The following is an 18,656-nucleotide window of genomic DNA, read 5'->3' as shown; positions in this document are numbered from 1 at the left end:
TGTCAATAAAATCTAATTTCAATTCAAATAGATTTTCATTAGTGCAAAAGAGCAAAAGAAAGTATTGGTATTACAAGTGTTAAAAGTGTCTATATTTTATAGTCTAGATTCAATTTCAAAAGTAAAAAGCGCTTTGAGTTTCATTTCTAACATTTAAAATTAGGTTTTCTGTCTGATCCTGTCTTCTGCTGACTGTGTGAATAACACTGTGAAAAGTGTTTATTGAACAATCGACTTATCATGAATACAAAACTAAAAACACTTCAAACATTAGAACTGCACTATTTGTCACTTGACTGCTTTTGTTCTCAGGCTTCTTCGGAGGAGATCGAGGCCTCAAAGACACTACCTAATTAACCCTGCATTAAATAAAGGAACAATAAAAAAAAAGAAGCCTAACTTTTAGTCACTGAGCACTTGTTTTATATATTCTGATGCAACAGCATAAATCACATGCTCATTATAGGATACGTTCAGCTTACCTTTACAACAGCTCACAATACAATAAACTCACCAATAAACATGGCTACACACACAAAACAGAATCTTAAAAACACACGTAGTAAAGGTCACACACACACACATCTAAACATTTACAAACAATAGTCCATGCATCATGCTGTAACATGCCGAGACACATGGGGGAAACTAATCTCTGTGGAGATTGTATGTTTTTATCTCTTACTCATATCAGGGTTGTGCTGAGATCACCTCGAGGTGTGTATATTGGTCACCTTGTTCTTTGAGTCTGGTAAGGTTTGATGGTATTTTTTTAGATATAGGTGCAGCAAGTGAAAAGGCATCTAAATCAGATGGGTGTATCGATTAATTTTCTTCCCAGCCACTCGCATCACGCGCCTCATATCCTATCAAACAGCTGTGTCAATGACAATAGAGCATGTTAATTAAAAAAAACAAAGGGAAGGGGATTATCCCATGAAGCATCATTTGAGTGATCCTGTTCACCCTAAATCTGCAGAAGTGGAGTGAACAAGTGTGGTGTGGCTGAAGTTTAAACTTCAAAAACATGTTTCATAAGGCCTGGATGAGTTGTGTTGGGAGGTATCAGATACTTTTGGTCACAGAGAAGCCAACCAAAAGCCTGGGCAAGGTCTTTGGCTGCACCATTAGGTCACGGCTGACAGAAGTGGATTGACCTGGATAATTGAAGGCCTGGATCTATCAATTCCTATAGCTCCTTTTGATCTTCGGGCTTTAAAAAGGAACATCAATCACTTCCTCCAAATGTGGCTGGGAGAACCTGAAATCCTTGGCAGCATCACCTTGAGCGGGCAAAACAACAAGCTATGGCTCCCCTTCAGCAGATGAACAGAGGAATTATTGGCTACCCAGGATACTCCAATTACTCAGAGCGATACAAGCCTGACAGTGTGCGCTAGCCGAGGATGTTGAGCACAATGTGTACCTGAGGCTTTGCCGCTCAGTCGCTCTGCAACCGAGGATTTTAAAGGGATAGAGACATCATAACCATCATAGTCAAACATCAAGACGGCTGTGGATTAAAAGGCGTGATCCATGAACCATGCATGACACTCGGATTCAAGCTGTGGATTGATCTCCAACTGGATCACCTGAGTTAGGCAGTTTGAAAGATCTAAAACCCCAGGTTACATCACTGATGAAGCGTCTTTGTGCATCACAAGATGTGTCACTACATTATCAGCTGGGTGTCGTGCTGAAAACAGACACGGTTCTCAGACATCTATCTCAGTGCATGACCCAATTTCCTAAAACAATAACACCTTACTTTATGCTGTCTAACTAAAATTAAACTCCCATCTGTTTGTGCCTATCCTGCCACCTTTGCTGGTCAGAGAAATGTCAACATTGACAAGCAAGTAAGATGAGGAAAATGCCAACAAGTGTCGGCACATGCTCTAGTCTTTCTATTCCAAACAAACAAAACTAAAGATGCCCCCACATCTCAGAGGGTGGAGGGCCAGTAGTGGCTAGTTTAGCGGAGTTTTTCATGCTAAGCCGCCTGACATTAATGACTAAACAGCTACGGAAACATTTGTGTAAAAAAGACTCCTAGCCACCGCCTGGTTTAGCTATAGCTGTTCACACATGTACTAGGGAGATGTTCCATAATGACTGTTTGAACATGAAAGAACCATAATGGATAGAGCCGTGATCTTAATGTGATATTTGCATCTGACACACAACACCAATGTCTAAAGCTCCCTCTGCCTCCTTTCCACAGTGGAGTACAGTTGGAAATGAATGATATCATGAAAGAAGAGTAGTTACAGTAAATAACTTCATCCATGTCATGTCCTTTCGGTGTGTTTTTCTGCCATTTTGGGAGTTTATCTGTATATGTTCGTCTCACTTTGGTGTTGTTTTAATGATGACTAAAACGTTAGGATGTCTTTATTGTAAGTGGAATTTGGAATACCTGAGAGGATGTGTATTTTTTCCTGATCCCATTTAAAACATGATTGCATCTGTATATATGTGTTTATCTGTTTATGTGTGTTTCTGCATGTGTGTTTATCTGTATGTGTCTTTATTGTGTTGTGTAATGTAGTACTGGCCCCTGGAGTACAGAATTTGTTCTGTTTATGTGTGGGGGTGTTTGTTTGTTTAGAATTGTGTGTGTGTGTGTGTGTGTGTGCGTGTGTGTGCGCGCGTGTGCGTGTGTGTACTCAGAATTCAAAGCAGCATTTCATATTGGTGGAACATTTTGAGCCTCTTTAACTAGATTTCTTCAGCTGTCAATCACTCACCCTGGCTTCAGACAGGAAGCTTTACTCACCATTTTGAACGTTTGACTTAAAAATAAAAGCTAATTTAAACAAACCTGAAAGAACTGCAGCAACACTAGCAGAGTCGTCTGTTACCTCCTCGCAGAGTCTTTCTCTTTAAAGTGCCACCAGACAAGTGTCAATGTAATAGCGATAGAATAACGACATCGTTATTAAATAAATTCTCTATTTCACCATGCAATTGTGTCTGCCACGGGGTACGACTTCCCGGGGGAACGAAGGCCGGATTTACAGCTCAAGGGAAGTGACAGACAGTGGAACAGCTGAAGTAACCGTGGAAAACTAAATGCTTGTGTCCTGTGCGGTGTTGCCATTTCTTTTCCAATGAAAGTAGCAAGTACTCAATCCAAAAGTGGCTAAAAAAGGACCCAGATCACACTCTCATTGCATATTTGGATCGGTTGCAGCGGGGGAGAGGCTGGCTGTGGACTGGGATTACTCTGAGAGAAGTACAATATAATATATTTGAACGTATCCGATTGTCTTTGAAAAGTTGTCTTTTGCCAATTTAATGTTGTTGTGGTTGGCCTGATCTGGATCAAAGCCAGGAGCAGTGTGTTCCTGCATGTGAGACAGCATCAGTGTTAAATCTCTTCCATCATTTAGGCATGGGATGGCCATGGGTTTTAGTAGTTGTAGGGTAAAAATAACTTTAGCAAGTGTTGCTTGTTTGCACTTGGATTTGATTTCCTGTTAATCAATGGCTGTTCTTCTATAAAATGTCGATGCGTTGGTCACTGTTAGTTTTCCCGTGTGCACAAACACAAAACACACTACAAAACTCCAGCATCCAACTACCAACCTGCAGTCCCAAGCATCTGAGGGAGGGGTGAACAGAACAGAAGTCCTAGAGAGGAAGATGGGAACACAGAGGAGTAGAAAGGAGAGCAGGTCTACGGGCTGGACAACTCAAACTGTGAAGCTCAACCAATCAGACTGAGCCGTTCCCACAGTCCCCTGCCATACACACGGATGTCATAATACAACTGGACATCCACTTTCATGACTGAAACACAACACAATATTGCTTCTGTATCTGTTTTATGCGTTATGTAAAACACATCAACTTAAGAGCAATTATAAAAATTGGACAAAAATTCCTTGGTGTCCATTAACTTAATTAAGTATACACTTGAATTAGCTTTAAAAAAAAAAAAAAAAAAAAATGATTTTCTTTCCATTCAGTGACACAAAACGATGAACCCTCCCCCCTCCCCTCTCGTTCTTACCTCCTGCAAACGCTGGATGTGTTCTCTGCAGGTTTCTAAGTCGCTGTCACCAGAAACCACGATTAGTCCCAGAGGAATGGCTGGAGATACAGAGGAACAAGGCAATTATCCAACAGCACTTTGATATCTAATTATACAGTGGTGCTCAACTCCAGCCCTCAGGACCCTGTGAGTACTGCCAGTTTGAATTCTGGTTCTGGACCTGGAGCTCCACATGAATCTACTAAACATATGTAGTTTAGTAGCAGCCTATTGTCTATGTCATCCTATTACACATTTGTGAAACGTTTTTATAATTACAATATGAATTCTGGGGTTATGGCCAAAAATGTTGTTTTGTGTCAGTGACCTTTGACCTTTGACCACCAAAGTGTAATCATTTCATTGAGTTCAAGTGGACATTTGTGGCAGATTTGAAAAATAAAATCCCTGCAGACGTCCCGGAGATATTCCAGTAACGAGAATATGACGGACAGGCTGAACACATAATGCCTCCGGACACAGCTGTCACCGGTACGGAGGCATACAAACACAGCTGCACTAGTTTAGAGATAAGAGAATACATGCTGTAAATTATACTGGAATATTTGCAGAGAACTTCTTCTTTTGTGACAGAAATAGTAAATGGACTGCACTCATACATCTTCTGTAGTCACACACACACACACACACACACACACACACACACACACACACACACACAGGTGGCAGAGGCCGCCATACAAGCTGCCACCTGCTCATCAGGAGCGCTCTACTTGTCTCTAGTAAAATGGGGCTCAGTGTTTTACCCGAGGACACTTTTGACGACAGGGGCCAGGAATCGAACTGCCGACATTCCGATTAGTGGACAATCGCTCTAAGAGCACAGCCTGGAGTATATATATATATATATATATATTTATACCTGCAACCTGCAACCTGCTACCTGCAACCTGCTACCTGCAACCTGCAAACTGCTACCTGCTACCTGCAACCTGCAACCTGCAACCTGCAACCTACCTGCTACCTGCAACCTGCTACCTGCTACCTGCAACCTGCAAACTGCAACCTGCAAACTGCTACCTGCAACCTGCAACCTGCAACCTGCAACCTGCAACCTGCTACCTGCAACCTGCTACCTGCAACCTGCTACCTGCAACCTGCAAACTGCTACCTGCAACCTGCAAACTGCTACCTGCAAACTGCTACCTGCTACCTGCAAACTGCTACCTGCAACCTGCAAACTGCTACCTGCAACCTGCTACCTGCTACCTGCTACCTGCAACCTGCAACCTGCTACCTGCAACCTGCAACCTGCAACCTGCTACCTGCAACCTGCTACCTGCAACCTGCTACCTGCAAACTGCTACCTGCAACCTGCAAACTGCTACCTGCAACCTGCAAACTGCTACCTGCAACCTGCTACCTGCAAACTGCTACCTGCTACCTGCAACCTGCCTGCTATCTGCAACCTGCTACCTGCAAACTGCTACCTGCAACCTGCTACCTGCAAACTGCTACCTGCTACCTGCAACCTGCAACCTACCTGCTATCTGCAACCTGCTACCTGCAACCTGCTACCTGCAACCTGCAACCTGCTACCTACAAACTGCTACCTGTAACCTGCTACCTGCAACCTGCAAACTGCTACCTGCAACCTGCTACTTTTTTTTAGAACAAGTTGAGCCAATAGGTGACTTTTGTTTTTCTCAATCAGCAAAACAAATGCAATGCAATACAGAAGAAAACTCTTTCCGTGCAGTATATAGTTAAAGCATGATGCAGCCTCATCATGTGCAACACATGTGTGTCGTGTTGAGGTGGTGCAGTTCAGTATCTAAGAAAGACGTCAATATTTGACGTTAAATACGATCGTGCCAAAATTCAGAGTCAAGTTAAGGTTGGCGTCGGTGTCTTTTATTTTCCTTAAATGAGCCTGACCGAGCCGGCTCGTCATCAATAAGCCGACATGGGTTTCTTGAAACAATAACAACTGCTGCCTGAGGCGGTGCAGGCCTGCCGCACGCTGCAACAACACGATACCGCTGGCTGAATATCACACAGCTCACTGTGCCGGAGCTGCTGAACCCACAAACACACACACACACACCTCATTGATACTGAATATCTCAGTGTGGAAGACCGGGAGCAATAGTAACTGAACTAACAGAATAGATAGGCAGATATCGACAGATTGTAGTAAAAGTATACCCTTTTTTTGCTAATTCACTACTCTCCACACAGAAGAGCAGCTTATTATCTTGAAACCGTCACCACATCAAACACTGCGTTCCTTTCACAGACTGACCTTTTCAAGTGGCACACGAGTAGCAGCTAATTGGTTGTTGTGTATGGTCATGACACTGGTTGTGTTTGTAAAGCTTGTGTAAATACAAGCAATGTTCGGGAACCAGACGACAAAATGTGGGGAAAGTGAAATGGGCTGAACAATTAGTCGAGCGGCAGAAAGATTTAATCTGCAACAATCTTTGATCGTTGATTCATTCTCACTTTAAAACCTACTCCAGCATTTATAAAAAAATGTATTATAGTTTTAATCAATAGCTTTGTTACTAATCTTGTTATTTTTCATATCTCCTTATTCTGTTGTTGGTCACTTGTCCTCAACCTATTATTTGATCATTAAATGATATTATAGGGTTAGATTAGAATTGTTAACGAACTCTTTGATGATCGTTCTTGTATAAAACAATCTGTCTGTCTGTGGACAGATTTTGTCAGTGACACGGTGTCACAATCGTGAGATCATGAAACTTTTGGTGAGTTTAAAGATGAGGAGGTGACAGGAAGTGTTCATATTATATTCCTGTGCTCTTATGAAAGGTCTATCGCTATATTCCATCTTTGTTGAGGATGGGTAACGGAGCCGCAGTGAGAGGAATGGCATTGAGATGATATAACCAGCGGTGCCTTGGGGTGAGAAGAATATTTTTACATCTCTCCAAGTGTGACACATCCACCAGTTGAGAGCAGTGATTGATTTGCATAATGAGAAACAACTCAAACTTCAGATAGCAAGAACAAAGGATGAGGTATAAAAATAAAAATTATGAAGAATCATCCAAAACCAATAGAAATGTTGGATTAAATAAATAAAAACATTATTATGAATTATTAATATGAATTAGTACGCAATACCTATACATATTTTCAATAAGGATTGAGTCCCAGAATACTTAACAGTACATATAAAGTGTAGTACATGTACACAAACGTAAAGATTTGACAGTTTTATTATTAATAGTGTAACAAGGTAACAGCGCCCCCCTGTGTCCAAACTGTGAACTGACATGAACTAACTTTGCTGCTGAGTGTTATTGAACCTAATGACAGAGAGAGACAGACAGAGAGAGGACAAGCTGTCCCTTTCTATGTTCCTGGAACATCCGCGGTGCCTTCACTGTGTGTGTGTGTGTGTGTGTGTGTGTGTGTGTGTGTGTGTGTGTGTGTGTGTGTGTGTGTGTGTGTATACACAGACACACAGCAGTGACAGCTCAAACTTATCTTGTTGACCTTCACATGACTGCAGCACCTTCTAATAATCCAGATGATTTATTCCCACTTCACCCTAAAGATGCATTCTGTCATTCAAGTGCATCGACCTACAGCTCCTCGACCCTCTCGACTCCTCCACAGACAACTCTAGCTCACACGACAACAAGCTGGTGCAAGATGTCATCTGATATAATACAAGTATTCTGGTTGTTTGCTCCTGAACAGTCAAGTAGAACAATCTTGGAGACTTTGTGCAATGTTTGACCTGCATATCATTAGAGAAGGGCTGGATGATATATGTAAAATGTATATTACGTCACCAAAAATATATTTTTTGTATCCAAGCTTTTTGGTTTGTTTGATGTTTTTGCTTCGAACTCTAAAGGTCATTACTCCTACGCACGTTTTCCAATTCAAGCATACATAGTATATTCCCTGGTGTGCGTGTGAATGTCTTTAAGATTATTTTGCTAATATTTGATAAGCATACAGGAAAGCTGTACATGGATTGAGATACACAAAGTAACAGTTTCCATCATAATTGAATAAACTGTGCAAATCATGACAGTACGCAGCGGTATCATCAACATGATACGTCATTAGTGGTGTTTCTATTATTTATTTTGTATAAGGTACGTGTGTGCTTTGATTTGAAAATGCAAAAAAAACATAATTTGAAATAAATTCATGTGTGTGTTTTGTCCATACATGCTTGCCGTAGTTTGTCCTTGTCGTAGTGCAGAGCCTCATAGTCTGTCATGCTGATCCTGCTGACTCTGATTCTCAGCCTCTCTGGGACGGGCTGCTGGCTGCGAAACAAACAGGACCACAACACTTTTAACTAATGCAATATTATAGGTTGAAAATTATCCAGTTAGACATGCATCATGATCCTGTTTACTGCAGGGTCGAAACCTGTGTGTGTGTGTGTGTGTGTGTGTGTGTGTGTGTGTGTGTGTGTGTGTGTGTGTGTGTGTGTGTGTGTGACACTTACTTATTGAGGTGTGGGAGTGAGGTCCGTTGTTTGGTCTTCTGAACCATGTTGGCCTGGTTTCTGAGGCTGATGTGGATGACAGAGGGAGCGAGTCTGCACGGTTCACCATCCACCTAACAATGACGGGATGATTACATCAATAGCTTAATACCCACAATGCTTCAGTGGATTCATTTAGTCGCAAAGTGACTCTAAAAACATAAAGCAGCTGGAGTATGTACAGTGTGTACAGTGTGTACCAGTGTGTACCTGTATGTACAGCGTGTACAGTGTGTACCTGTGTGTACAGTGTGTACCTGTATGTACAATGTGTACCTGTAAGTACAGTGTGTACAGTGTATACCTGTATGTACAGTGTGTACAGTGTGTACCTGTGTGTACCTGTGTGTACAGTGTGTACCTGTATGTACAGCGTGTACAGTGTATACCTGTATGTACAGTGTGTACCTGTATGTACAGTTTTTAAAGTGTGTACCTGTATATACAGTGTGTACACTGTATATACAGCCTGTACAGTGTATACCTGTATGTACAGCGTGTACAGTGTATACCTGTATGTACAGTGTGTAGTGTGTACCTGTATGTACAGCGTGTACAGTGTGTACTTCTATGTACAGCGTGTACAGTGTGTACCTGTATGTACAGTGTGTAGTGTGTACCTGTATGTACAGCGTGTACAGTGTATACCTGTATGTACAGTGTGTACAGTGTATAACTGTATGTACAGTGTGTACAGTGTATACCTGCATGTACAGTGTGTACCTGTATGTACAGTTTTTAACGTGTGTACCTGTATGTACAGTGTGTACACTGTATACAGTGTGTACAGTGTGTACCTGTATATACAGCCTGTACAGTGTACAGTGTATACCTGTATGTACAGTGTGTACCTGTATATACAGCCTGTACAGTGTGTACAGTGTATATCTGTATGTACAGTATGTACAGTGTGTACCTGTATGTACAGCGTGTACAGTGTATACCTGTATGTACAGTGTGTACCTGTATGTACAGTGTGTACAGTGTATACCTGTATGTACTGTATACAGTGTGTACAGTGTGTACAGCCTGTACAGGTGTGTACAGTGTATACCTGTATGTACAGTGTGTACAGTGTGTACCTGTATGTACAGTGTGTAGTGTGTACCTGTATGTACAGCATGTACAGTGTGTACCTGTATGTACAGAGTGTACAGTGTATACCTGTATGTACAGTGTGTACAGTGTGTACCTGTATGTACAGTGTGTAGTGTGTACCTGTATGTACAGCGTATACAGTGTGTACCTGTATGTACAACGTGTACAGTGTATACCTGTATGTACAGTGTGTACCTGTATGTACAGGTGTACAGTGTATACCTGTATGTACAGTGTGTAGTGTATAACTGTATGTACAGTGTGTACAGTATATACCTGTATGTACAGTGTGTACCTGTATGTACAGTTTTTAACGTGTGTACCTGTATGTACAGTGTGTACACTGTATACAGTGTGTACAGTGTGTACCTGTATATACAGCCTGTACAGTGTGTACAGTGTATACCTGTATGTACAGTGTGTAGTGTGTACCTGTATGTACAGTGTGTAGTGTGTACCTGTATGTACAGCGTGTACAGTGTGTACTTGTATGTACAGCGTGTACAGTGTGTACCTGTATGTACAACGTGTACAGTGTATACCTGTATGTACAGTGTGTACAGTGTGTACCTGTATGTACAGGTGTACAGTGTATACCTGTATGTACAGTGTGTACAGTGTATAACTGTATGTACAGTGTGTACAGTGTATACCTGTGTACAGTGTGTACCTGTATGTACAGTTTTTAACGTGTGTACCTGTATGTACAGTGTGTACCTGTATATACAGCCTGTACAGTGTACAGTGTATACCTGTATGTACAGTGTGTACCTGTATATACAGCCTGTACAGTGTGTACAGTGTATACCTGTATGTACAGTATGTACCTGTATGTACAGCGTGTAGTGTGTACCTGTATGTACAGCGTGTACAGTGTGTACCTGTATGTACAGTGTGTACACGGTATACAGTGTGTACAGCCTGTACAGTGTGTACAGTATATACCTGTATGTACAGTGTGTACAGTGTGTACCTGTATGTACAGTGTGTAGTGTGTACCTGTATGTACAGTGTGTACAGTGTATACCTGTATGTACAGTGTGTACAGTGTATACCTGTATGTACAGTGTGTACAGTGTGTACCTGTATGTACAGTGTGTAGTGTGTACCTGTATGTACAGCGTGTACAGTGTGTACCTGTAGGTACAGCGTATACAGTGTGTACCTGTATGTACAGCATGTACAGTGTGTACCTGTATGTACAGCGTGTACAGTGTATACCTGTATGTACAGTGTGTACAGTGTGTACCTGTATGTACAACGTGTACAGTGTATACCTGTATGTACAGTGTGTACAGTGTGTACCTGTATGTACAGTGTGTAGTGTGTACCTGTATGTACAGCGTGTACAGTGTGTACCTGTATGTACAGCGTGTACAGTGTGTACCTGTATGTACAGCGTGTACAGTGTGTACCTGTATGTACAGCGTGTACAGTGTGTACCTGTATGTACAGTGTGTACAGTGTGTACCTGCATGTACAGCGTGTACAGTGTGTACCTGTATGTACAGCGTGTACAGTGTATACCTGTATGTACAGTGTGTACAGTGTGTACCTGCATGTACAGCGTGTACAGTGTGTACCTGTATGTACAACGTGTACAGTGTATACCTGTATGTACAGTGTGTACAGTGTGTACCTGTATGTACAGGTGTAGAGTGTATACCTGTATGTAAAGTGTGTACCTGTATGTACAGTTTTTAACGTGTACCTGTATGTACAGTGTGTACACTGTATACAGTGTGTACAGTGTGTACCTGTATATACAGCCTGTACAGTGTGTACAGTGTATACCTGTATGTACAGTGTATACCTGTATGTAAAGTGTGTACCTGTATGTACAGTTTTTAACGTGTACCTGTATGTACAGTGTGTACACTGTATACAGTGTGTACAGTGTGTACCTGTATATACAGCCTGTACAGTGTGTACAGTGTATACCTGTATGTACAGTGTATACCTGTATGTAAAGTGTGTACCTGTATGTACAGTTTTTAACGTGTACCTGTATGTACAGTGTGTACACTGTATACAGTGTGTACAGTGTGTACCTGTATATACAGCCTGTACAGTGTGTACAGTGTATACCTGTATGTAAAGTGTGTACCTGTATGTACAGTGTGTACAGTGTATACCTGTATGTACAGTGTGTACCTGTATGTACAGTGTGTAGTGTGTACCTGTATGTACAGCGTGTACAGTGTGTACCTGTATGTACAAGTGTACAGTGTATACCTGTATGTACAGTGTGTAGTGTATAACTGTATGTACAGTGTGTACAGTATATACCTGTATGTACAGTGTGTACCTGTATGTACAGTTTTTAACGTGTGTACCTGTATGTACAGTGTGTACACTGTATACAGTGTGTACAGTGTGTACCTGTATATACAGCCTGTACAGTGTGTACAGTGTATACCTGTATGTACAGTGTGTAGTGTGTACCTGTATGTACAGTGTGTAGTGTGCACCTGTATGTACAGCGTGTACAGTGTGTACTTGTATGTACAGCGTGTACAGTGTGTACCTGTATGTACAACGTGTACAGTGTATACCTGTATGTACAGTGTGTACAGTGTGTACCTGTATGTACAGGTGTACAGTGTATACCTGTATGTACAGTGTGTACAGTGTATAACTGTATGTACAGTGTGTACAGTGTATACCTGTGTGTACAGTGTGTACCTGTATGTACAGTTTTTAACGTGTGTACCTGTATGTACAGTGTGTACCTGTATATACAGCCTGTACAGTGTACAGTGTATACCTGTATGTACAGTGTGTACCTGTATATACAGCCTGTACAGTGTGTACAGTGTATACCTGTATGTACAGTATGTACCTGTATGTACAGCGTGTAGTGTGTACCTGTATGTACAGCGTGTACAGTGTGTACCTGTATGTACAGTGTGTACAGTGTATACCTGTATGTACAGTGTGTACACTGTACAGTGTGTACAGCCTGTACAGTGTGTACAGTGTATACCTGTATGTACAGTGTGTACAGTGTGTACCTGTATGTACAGTGTGTAGTGTGTACCTGTATGTACAGCGTGTACAGTGTGTACCTGTATGTACAGCGTGTACAGTGTGTACCTGTATGTACAGCATGTACAGTGTGTACCTGTATGTACAGCGTGTACAGTGTATACCTGTATGTACAGTGTGTACAGTGTGTACCTGTATGTACAACGTGTACAGTGTATACCTGTATGTACAGTGTGTACAGTGTGTACCTGTATGTACAGTGTGTAGTGTGTACCTGTATGTACAGTGTGTACCTGTATGTACAGCGTGTACAGTGTGTACCTGTATGTACAGCGTGTACAGTGTATACCTGTATGTACAGTGTGTACAGTGTGTACCTGTATGTACAGCGTGTACAGTGTGTACCTGTATGTACAACGTGTACAGTGTATACCTGTATGTACAGTGTGTACAGTGTGTACCTGTATGTACAGGTGTAGAGTGTATACCTGTATGTAAAGTGTGTACCTGTATGTACAGTTTTTAACGTGTACCTGTATGTACAGTGTGTACACTGTATACAGTGTGTACAGTGTGTACCTGTATATACAGCCTGTACAGTGTGTACAGTGTATACCTGTATGTACAGTGTATACCTGTATGTAAAGTGTGTACCTGTATGTACAGTTTTTAACGTGTACCTGTATGTACAGTGTGTACACTGTATACAGTGTGTACAGTGTGTACCTGTATATACAGCCTGTACAGTGTTTACAGTGTATACCTGTATGTACAGTGTATACCTGTATGTAAAGTGTGTACCTGTATGTACAGTGTGTACACTGTATACAGTGTGTACAGTGTGTACAGTGTGTACAGTGTATACCTGTATGTACAGTGTGTACAGTGTGTACCTGTATGTACAGTGTGTAGTGTGTACCTGTATGTACAGCGTGTACAGTGTGTACCTGTATGTACAGCGTGTAGTGTGTACCTGTATGTACAGCGTGTACAGTGTGTACCTGTATGTACAGTGTGTACAGTGTATACCTGTTTGTACAGTGTGTACACTGTATACAGTGTGTACAGTGTGTACAGCCTGTACAGTGTATACCTGTATGTACAGTGTGTACAGTGTGTACCTGTATGTACAGTGTGTAGTGTGTACCTGTATGTACAGCGTGTACAGTGTGTACCTGTATGTACAGTGTGTACACTGTATACAGTGTGTACAGTGTGTACCTGTATATACAGCCTGTACAGTGTGTACCTGTATGTACAGCGTGTACAGTGTGTACCTGTATGTACAGTGTGTACACTGTATACAGTGTGTACAGTGTGCACCTGTATATACAGCCTGTACAGTGTATACCTGTATGTACAGTGTATACCTGTATGTAAAGTGTGTACCTGTATGTACAGTGTGTACAGTGTATACCTGTATGTACAGTGTGTACCTGTATGTACAGTTTTTAACGTGTGTACCTGTATGTACAGTGTGTACACTGTATACAGTGTGTACAGTGTGTACCTGTATATACAGCCTGTACAGTGTACAGTGTATACCTGTATGTACAGTGTGTACCTGTATATACAGCCTGTACAGTGTGTACAGTGTATACCTGTATGTACAGTATGTACAGTGTGTACCTGTATGTACAGCGTGTACAGTGTGTACCTGTATGTACAGTGTGTAGTGTATACCTGTATGTACAGTGTGTACACTGTATACAGTGTGTACAGTGTACAGCCTGTACAGTGTGTACAGTGTATACCTGTATGTACAGTGTGTACAGTGTGTACCTGTATGTACAGTGTGTAGTGTGTACCTGTATGTACAGCGTGTACAGTGTGTACCTGTATGTACAGCATGTACAGTGTGTACCTGTATGTACAGCGTGTACAGTGTATACCTGTATGTACAGTGTGTACAGTGTATACCTGTATGTACAGTGTGTACAGTGTGTACCTGTATGTACAGTGTGTAGTGTGTACCTGTATGTACAGCGTATACAGTGTGTACCTGTATGTACAACGTGTACAGTGTATACCTGTATGTACAAGTGTGTACCTGTATCTACAGCGTGTACAGTGTGTACCTGTATGTACAACGTGTACAGTGTATACCTGTATGTACAGTGTGTACAGTGTGTACCTGTATGTACAGGTGTACAGTGTATACCTGTATGTACAGTGTGTACAGTGTATAACTGTATGTACAGTGTGTACAGTGTATACCTGTGTGTACAGTGTGTACCTGTATGTACAGTTTTTAACGTGTGTACCTGTATGTACAGTGTGTACCTGTATATACAGCCTGTACAGTGTACAGTGTATACCTGTATGTACAGTGTGTACCTGTATATACAGCCTGTACAGTGTGTACAGTGTATACCTGTATGTACAGTATGTACCTGTATGTACAGCGTGTAGTGTGTACCTGTATGTACAGCGTGTACAGTGTGTACCTGTATGTACAGTGTGTACAGTGTATACCTGTATGTACAGTGTGTACACTGTATACAGTGTGTACAGCCTGTACAGTGTATACCTGTATGTACAGTGTGTACAGTGTGTACCTGTATGTACAGTGTGTAGTGTGTACCTGTATGTACAGCGTGTACAGTGTGTACCTGTATGTACAGCGTGTACAGTGTGTACCTGTATGTACAGCATGTACAGTGTGTACCTGTATGTACAGCGTGTACAGTGTATACCTGTATGTACAGTGTGTACCTGTATATACAGCCTGTACAGTGTGCAGTGTATACCTGTATGTACAGTGTGTACCTGTATATACAGCTTGTACAGTGTGTACAGTGTATACCTGTATGTACAGTATGTACCTGTATGTACAGCGTGTAGTGTGTACCTGTATGTACAGCGTGTACAGTGTGTACCTGTATGTACAGTGTGTACAGTGTATACCTGTATGTACAGTGTGTAGTGTATAACTGTATGTACAGTGTGTACAGTATATACCTGTATGTACAGTGTGTACCTGTATGTACAGTTTTTAACGTGTGTACCTGTATGTACAGTGTGTACACTGTATACAGTGTGTACAGTGTGTACCTGTATATACAGCCTGTACAGTGTGTACAGTGTATACCTGTATGTACAGTGTGTAGTGTGTACCTGTATGTACAGTGTGTAGTGTGTACCTGTATGTACAGCGTGTACAGTGTGTACTTGTATGTACAGCGTGTACAGTGTGTACCTGTATGTACAGGTGTACAGTGTATACCTGTATGTACAGTGTGTACAGTGTATAACTGTATGTACAGTGTGTACAGTGTATACCTGTGTGTACAGTGTGTACCTGTATGTACAGTTTTTAACGTGTGTACCTGTATGTACAGTGTGTACCTGTATATACAGCCTGTACAGTGTACAGTGTATACCTGTATGTACAGTGTGTACCTGTATATACAGCCTGTACAGTGTGTACAGTGTATACCTGTATGTACAGTATGTACCTGTATGTACAGCGTGTAGTGTGTACCTGTATGTACAGCGTGTACAGTGTGTACCTGTATGTACAGCGTGTACAGTGTGTACCTGTATGTACAACTTGTACAGTGTATACCTGTATGTACAGTGTGTACACTGTATACAGTGTGTACAGTGTGTACCTGTATATACAGCCTGTACAGTGTGTACAGTGTATACCTGTATGTACAGTGTATACCTGTATGTAAAGTGTGTACCTGTATGTACAGTTTTTAACGTGTACCTGTATGTACAGTGTGTACACTGTATACAGTGTGTACAGTGTGTACCTGTATATACAGCCTGTACAGTGTGTACAGTGTATACCTGTATGTACAGTGTATACCTGTATGTAAAGTGTGTACCTGTATGTACAGTTTTTAACGTGTACCTGTATGTACAGTGTGTACACTGTATACAGTGTGTACAGTGTGTACCTGTATATACAGCCTGTACAGTGTGTACAGTGTATACCTGTATGTACAGTGTATACCTGTATGTAAAGTGTGTACCTGTATGTACAGTGTGTACACTGTATACAGTGTGTACAGTGTGCACCTGTATATACAGCCTGTACAGTGTGTACAGTGTATACCTGTATGTACAGTGTTTACAGTGTATACCTGTATGTACAGCCTGTACAGTGTGTACATTGTATACCTGTATGTACAGTGTGTACCTGTATATACAGCCTGTACAGTGTGTATAGTGTATACCTGTATGTACAGTATGTACAGTGTATACCTGTATGTACAGTGTGTACAGTGTATACCTGTATGTACAGTGTGTACAGTGTATACCTGTATGTACAGTGTGTACACTGTATACAGTGTGTACAGTGTGTACAGTGTGTACAGTGTATACCTGTATGTACAGTGTGTACAGTGTGTACCTGTATGTACAGTGTGTAGTGTGTACCTGTATGTACAGCGTGTACAGTGTGTACCTGTATGTACAGCGTGTAGTGTGTACCTGTATGTACAGCGTGTACAGTGTGTACCTGTATGTACAGTGTGTACAGTGTATACCTGTTTGTACAGTGTGTACACTGTATACAGTGTGTACAGTGTGTACAGCCTGTACAGTGTATACCTGTATGTACAGTGTGTACAGTGTGTACCTGTATGTACAGTGTGTAGTGTGTACCTGTATGTACAGCGTGTACAGTGTGTACCTGTATGTACAGTGTGTACACTGTATACAGTGTGTACAGTGTGTACCTGTATATACAGCCTGTACAGTGTGTACCTGTATGTACAGCGTGTACAGTGTGTACCTGTATGTACAGTGTGTACACTGTATACAGTGTGTACAGTGTGCACCTGTATATACAGCCTGTACAGTGTATACCTGTATGTACAGTGTATACCTGTATGTAAAGTGTGTACCTGTATGTACAGTGTGTACAGTGTATACCTGTATGTACAGTGTGTACCTGTATGTACAGTTTTTAACGTGTGTACCTGTATGTACAGTGTGTACACTGTATACAGTGTGTACAGTGTGTACCTGTATATACAGCCTGTACAGTGTACAGTGTATACCTGTATGTACAGTGTGTACCTGTATATACAGCCTGTACAGTGTGTACAGTGTATACCTGTATGTACAGTATGTACAGTGTGTACCTGTATGTACAGCGTGTACAGTGTGTACCTGTATGTACAGTGTGTAGTGTATACCTGTATGTACAGTGTGTACACTGTATACAGTGTGTACAGTGTACAGCCTGTACAGTGTGTACAGTGTATACCTGTATGTACAGTGTGTACAGTGTGTACCTGTATGTACAGTGTGTAGTGTGTACCTGTATGTACAGCGTGTACAGTGTGTACCTGTATGTACAGCATGTACAGTGTGTACCTGTATGTACAGCGTGTACAGTGTATACCTGTATGTACAGTGTGTACAGTGTATACCTGTATGTACAGTGTGTACAGTGTGTACCTGTATGTACAGTGTGTAGTGTGTACCTGTATGTACAGCGTATACAGTGTGTACCTGTATGTACAACGTGTACAGTGTATACCTGTATGTACAAGTGTGTACCTGTATCTACAGCGTGTACAGTGTGTACCTGTATGTACAACGTGTACAGTGTATACCTGTATGTACAGTGTGTACAGTGTGTACCTGTATGTACAGGTGTACAGTGTATACCTGTATGTACAGTGTGTACAGTGTATAACTGTATGTACAGTGTGTACAGTGTATACCTGTGTGTACAGTGTGTACCTGTATGTACAGTTTTTAACGTGTGTACCTGTATGTACAGTGTGTACCTGTATATACAGCCTGTACAGTGTACAGTGTATACCTGTATGTACAGTGTGTACCTGTATATACAGCCTGTACAGTGTGTACAGTGTATACCTGTATGTACAGTATGTACCTGTATGTACAGCGTGTAGTGTGTACCTGTATGTACAGCGTGTACAGTGTGTACCTGTATGTACAGTGTGTACAGTGTATACCTGTATGTACAGTGTGTACACTGTATACAGTGTGTACAGCCTGTACAGTGTGTACAGTGTATACCTGTATGTACAGTGT

At 41.6% G+C, this 18,656-nt stretch overlaps 1 protein-coding gene across 3 annotated transcripts in view; it reads right to left on the bottom strand.

Moving 5' to 3' along the window:
* Positions 1-18,656, bottom strand: part of LOC115016626 (diacylglycerol kinase zeta-like) — a 100,266-nt gene that overhangs the window by 38,911 nt on the left and 42,699 nt on the right. For 2 of the 3 annotated variants that reach the window (XM_029444522.1, XM_029444532.1), the window contains exons 22-25: positions 8,508-8,620; positions 8,222-8,322; positions 4,019-4,098; positions 3,592-3,636 (exon numbers count right to left, since the gene is read on the bottom strand). In XM_029444522.1, coding sequence (XP_029300382.1) covers positions 3,592-3,636; positions 4,019-4,098; positions 8,222-8,322; positions 8,508-8,620 — 339 coding nt within the window. The remainder of the gene's footprint in view (positions 1-3,591; positions 3,637-4,018; positions 4,099-8,221; positions 8,323-8,507; positions 8,621-18,656) is intronic. The other variant, XM_029444541.1, reaches the window with a different exon arrangement.

Source organism: Cottoperca gobio, chromosome 2 (genome assembly GCF_900634415.1).
Source record: "Cottoperca gobio chromosome 2, fCotGob3.1, whole genome shotgun sequence".
In the NCBI taxonomy this organism is placed as follows: domain Eukaryota; kingdom Metazoa; phylum Chordata; class Actinopteri; order Perciformes; family Bovichtidae; genus Cottoperca; species Cottoperca gobio.
Note: the sequence above shows the minus strand (reverse complement) of the source record. Positions and strands in the feature narration are given on the sequence as shown.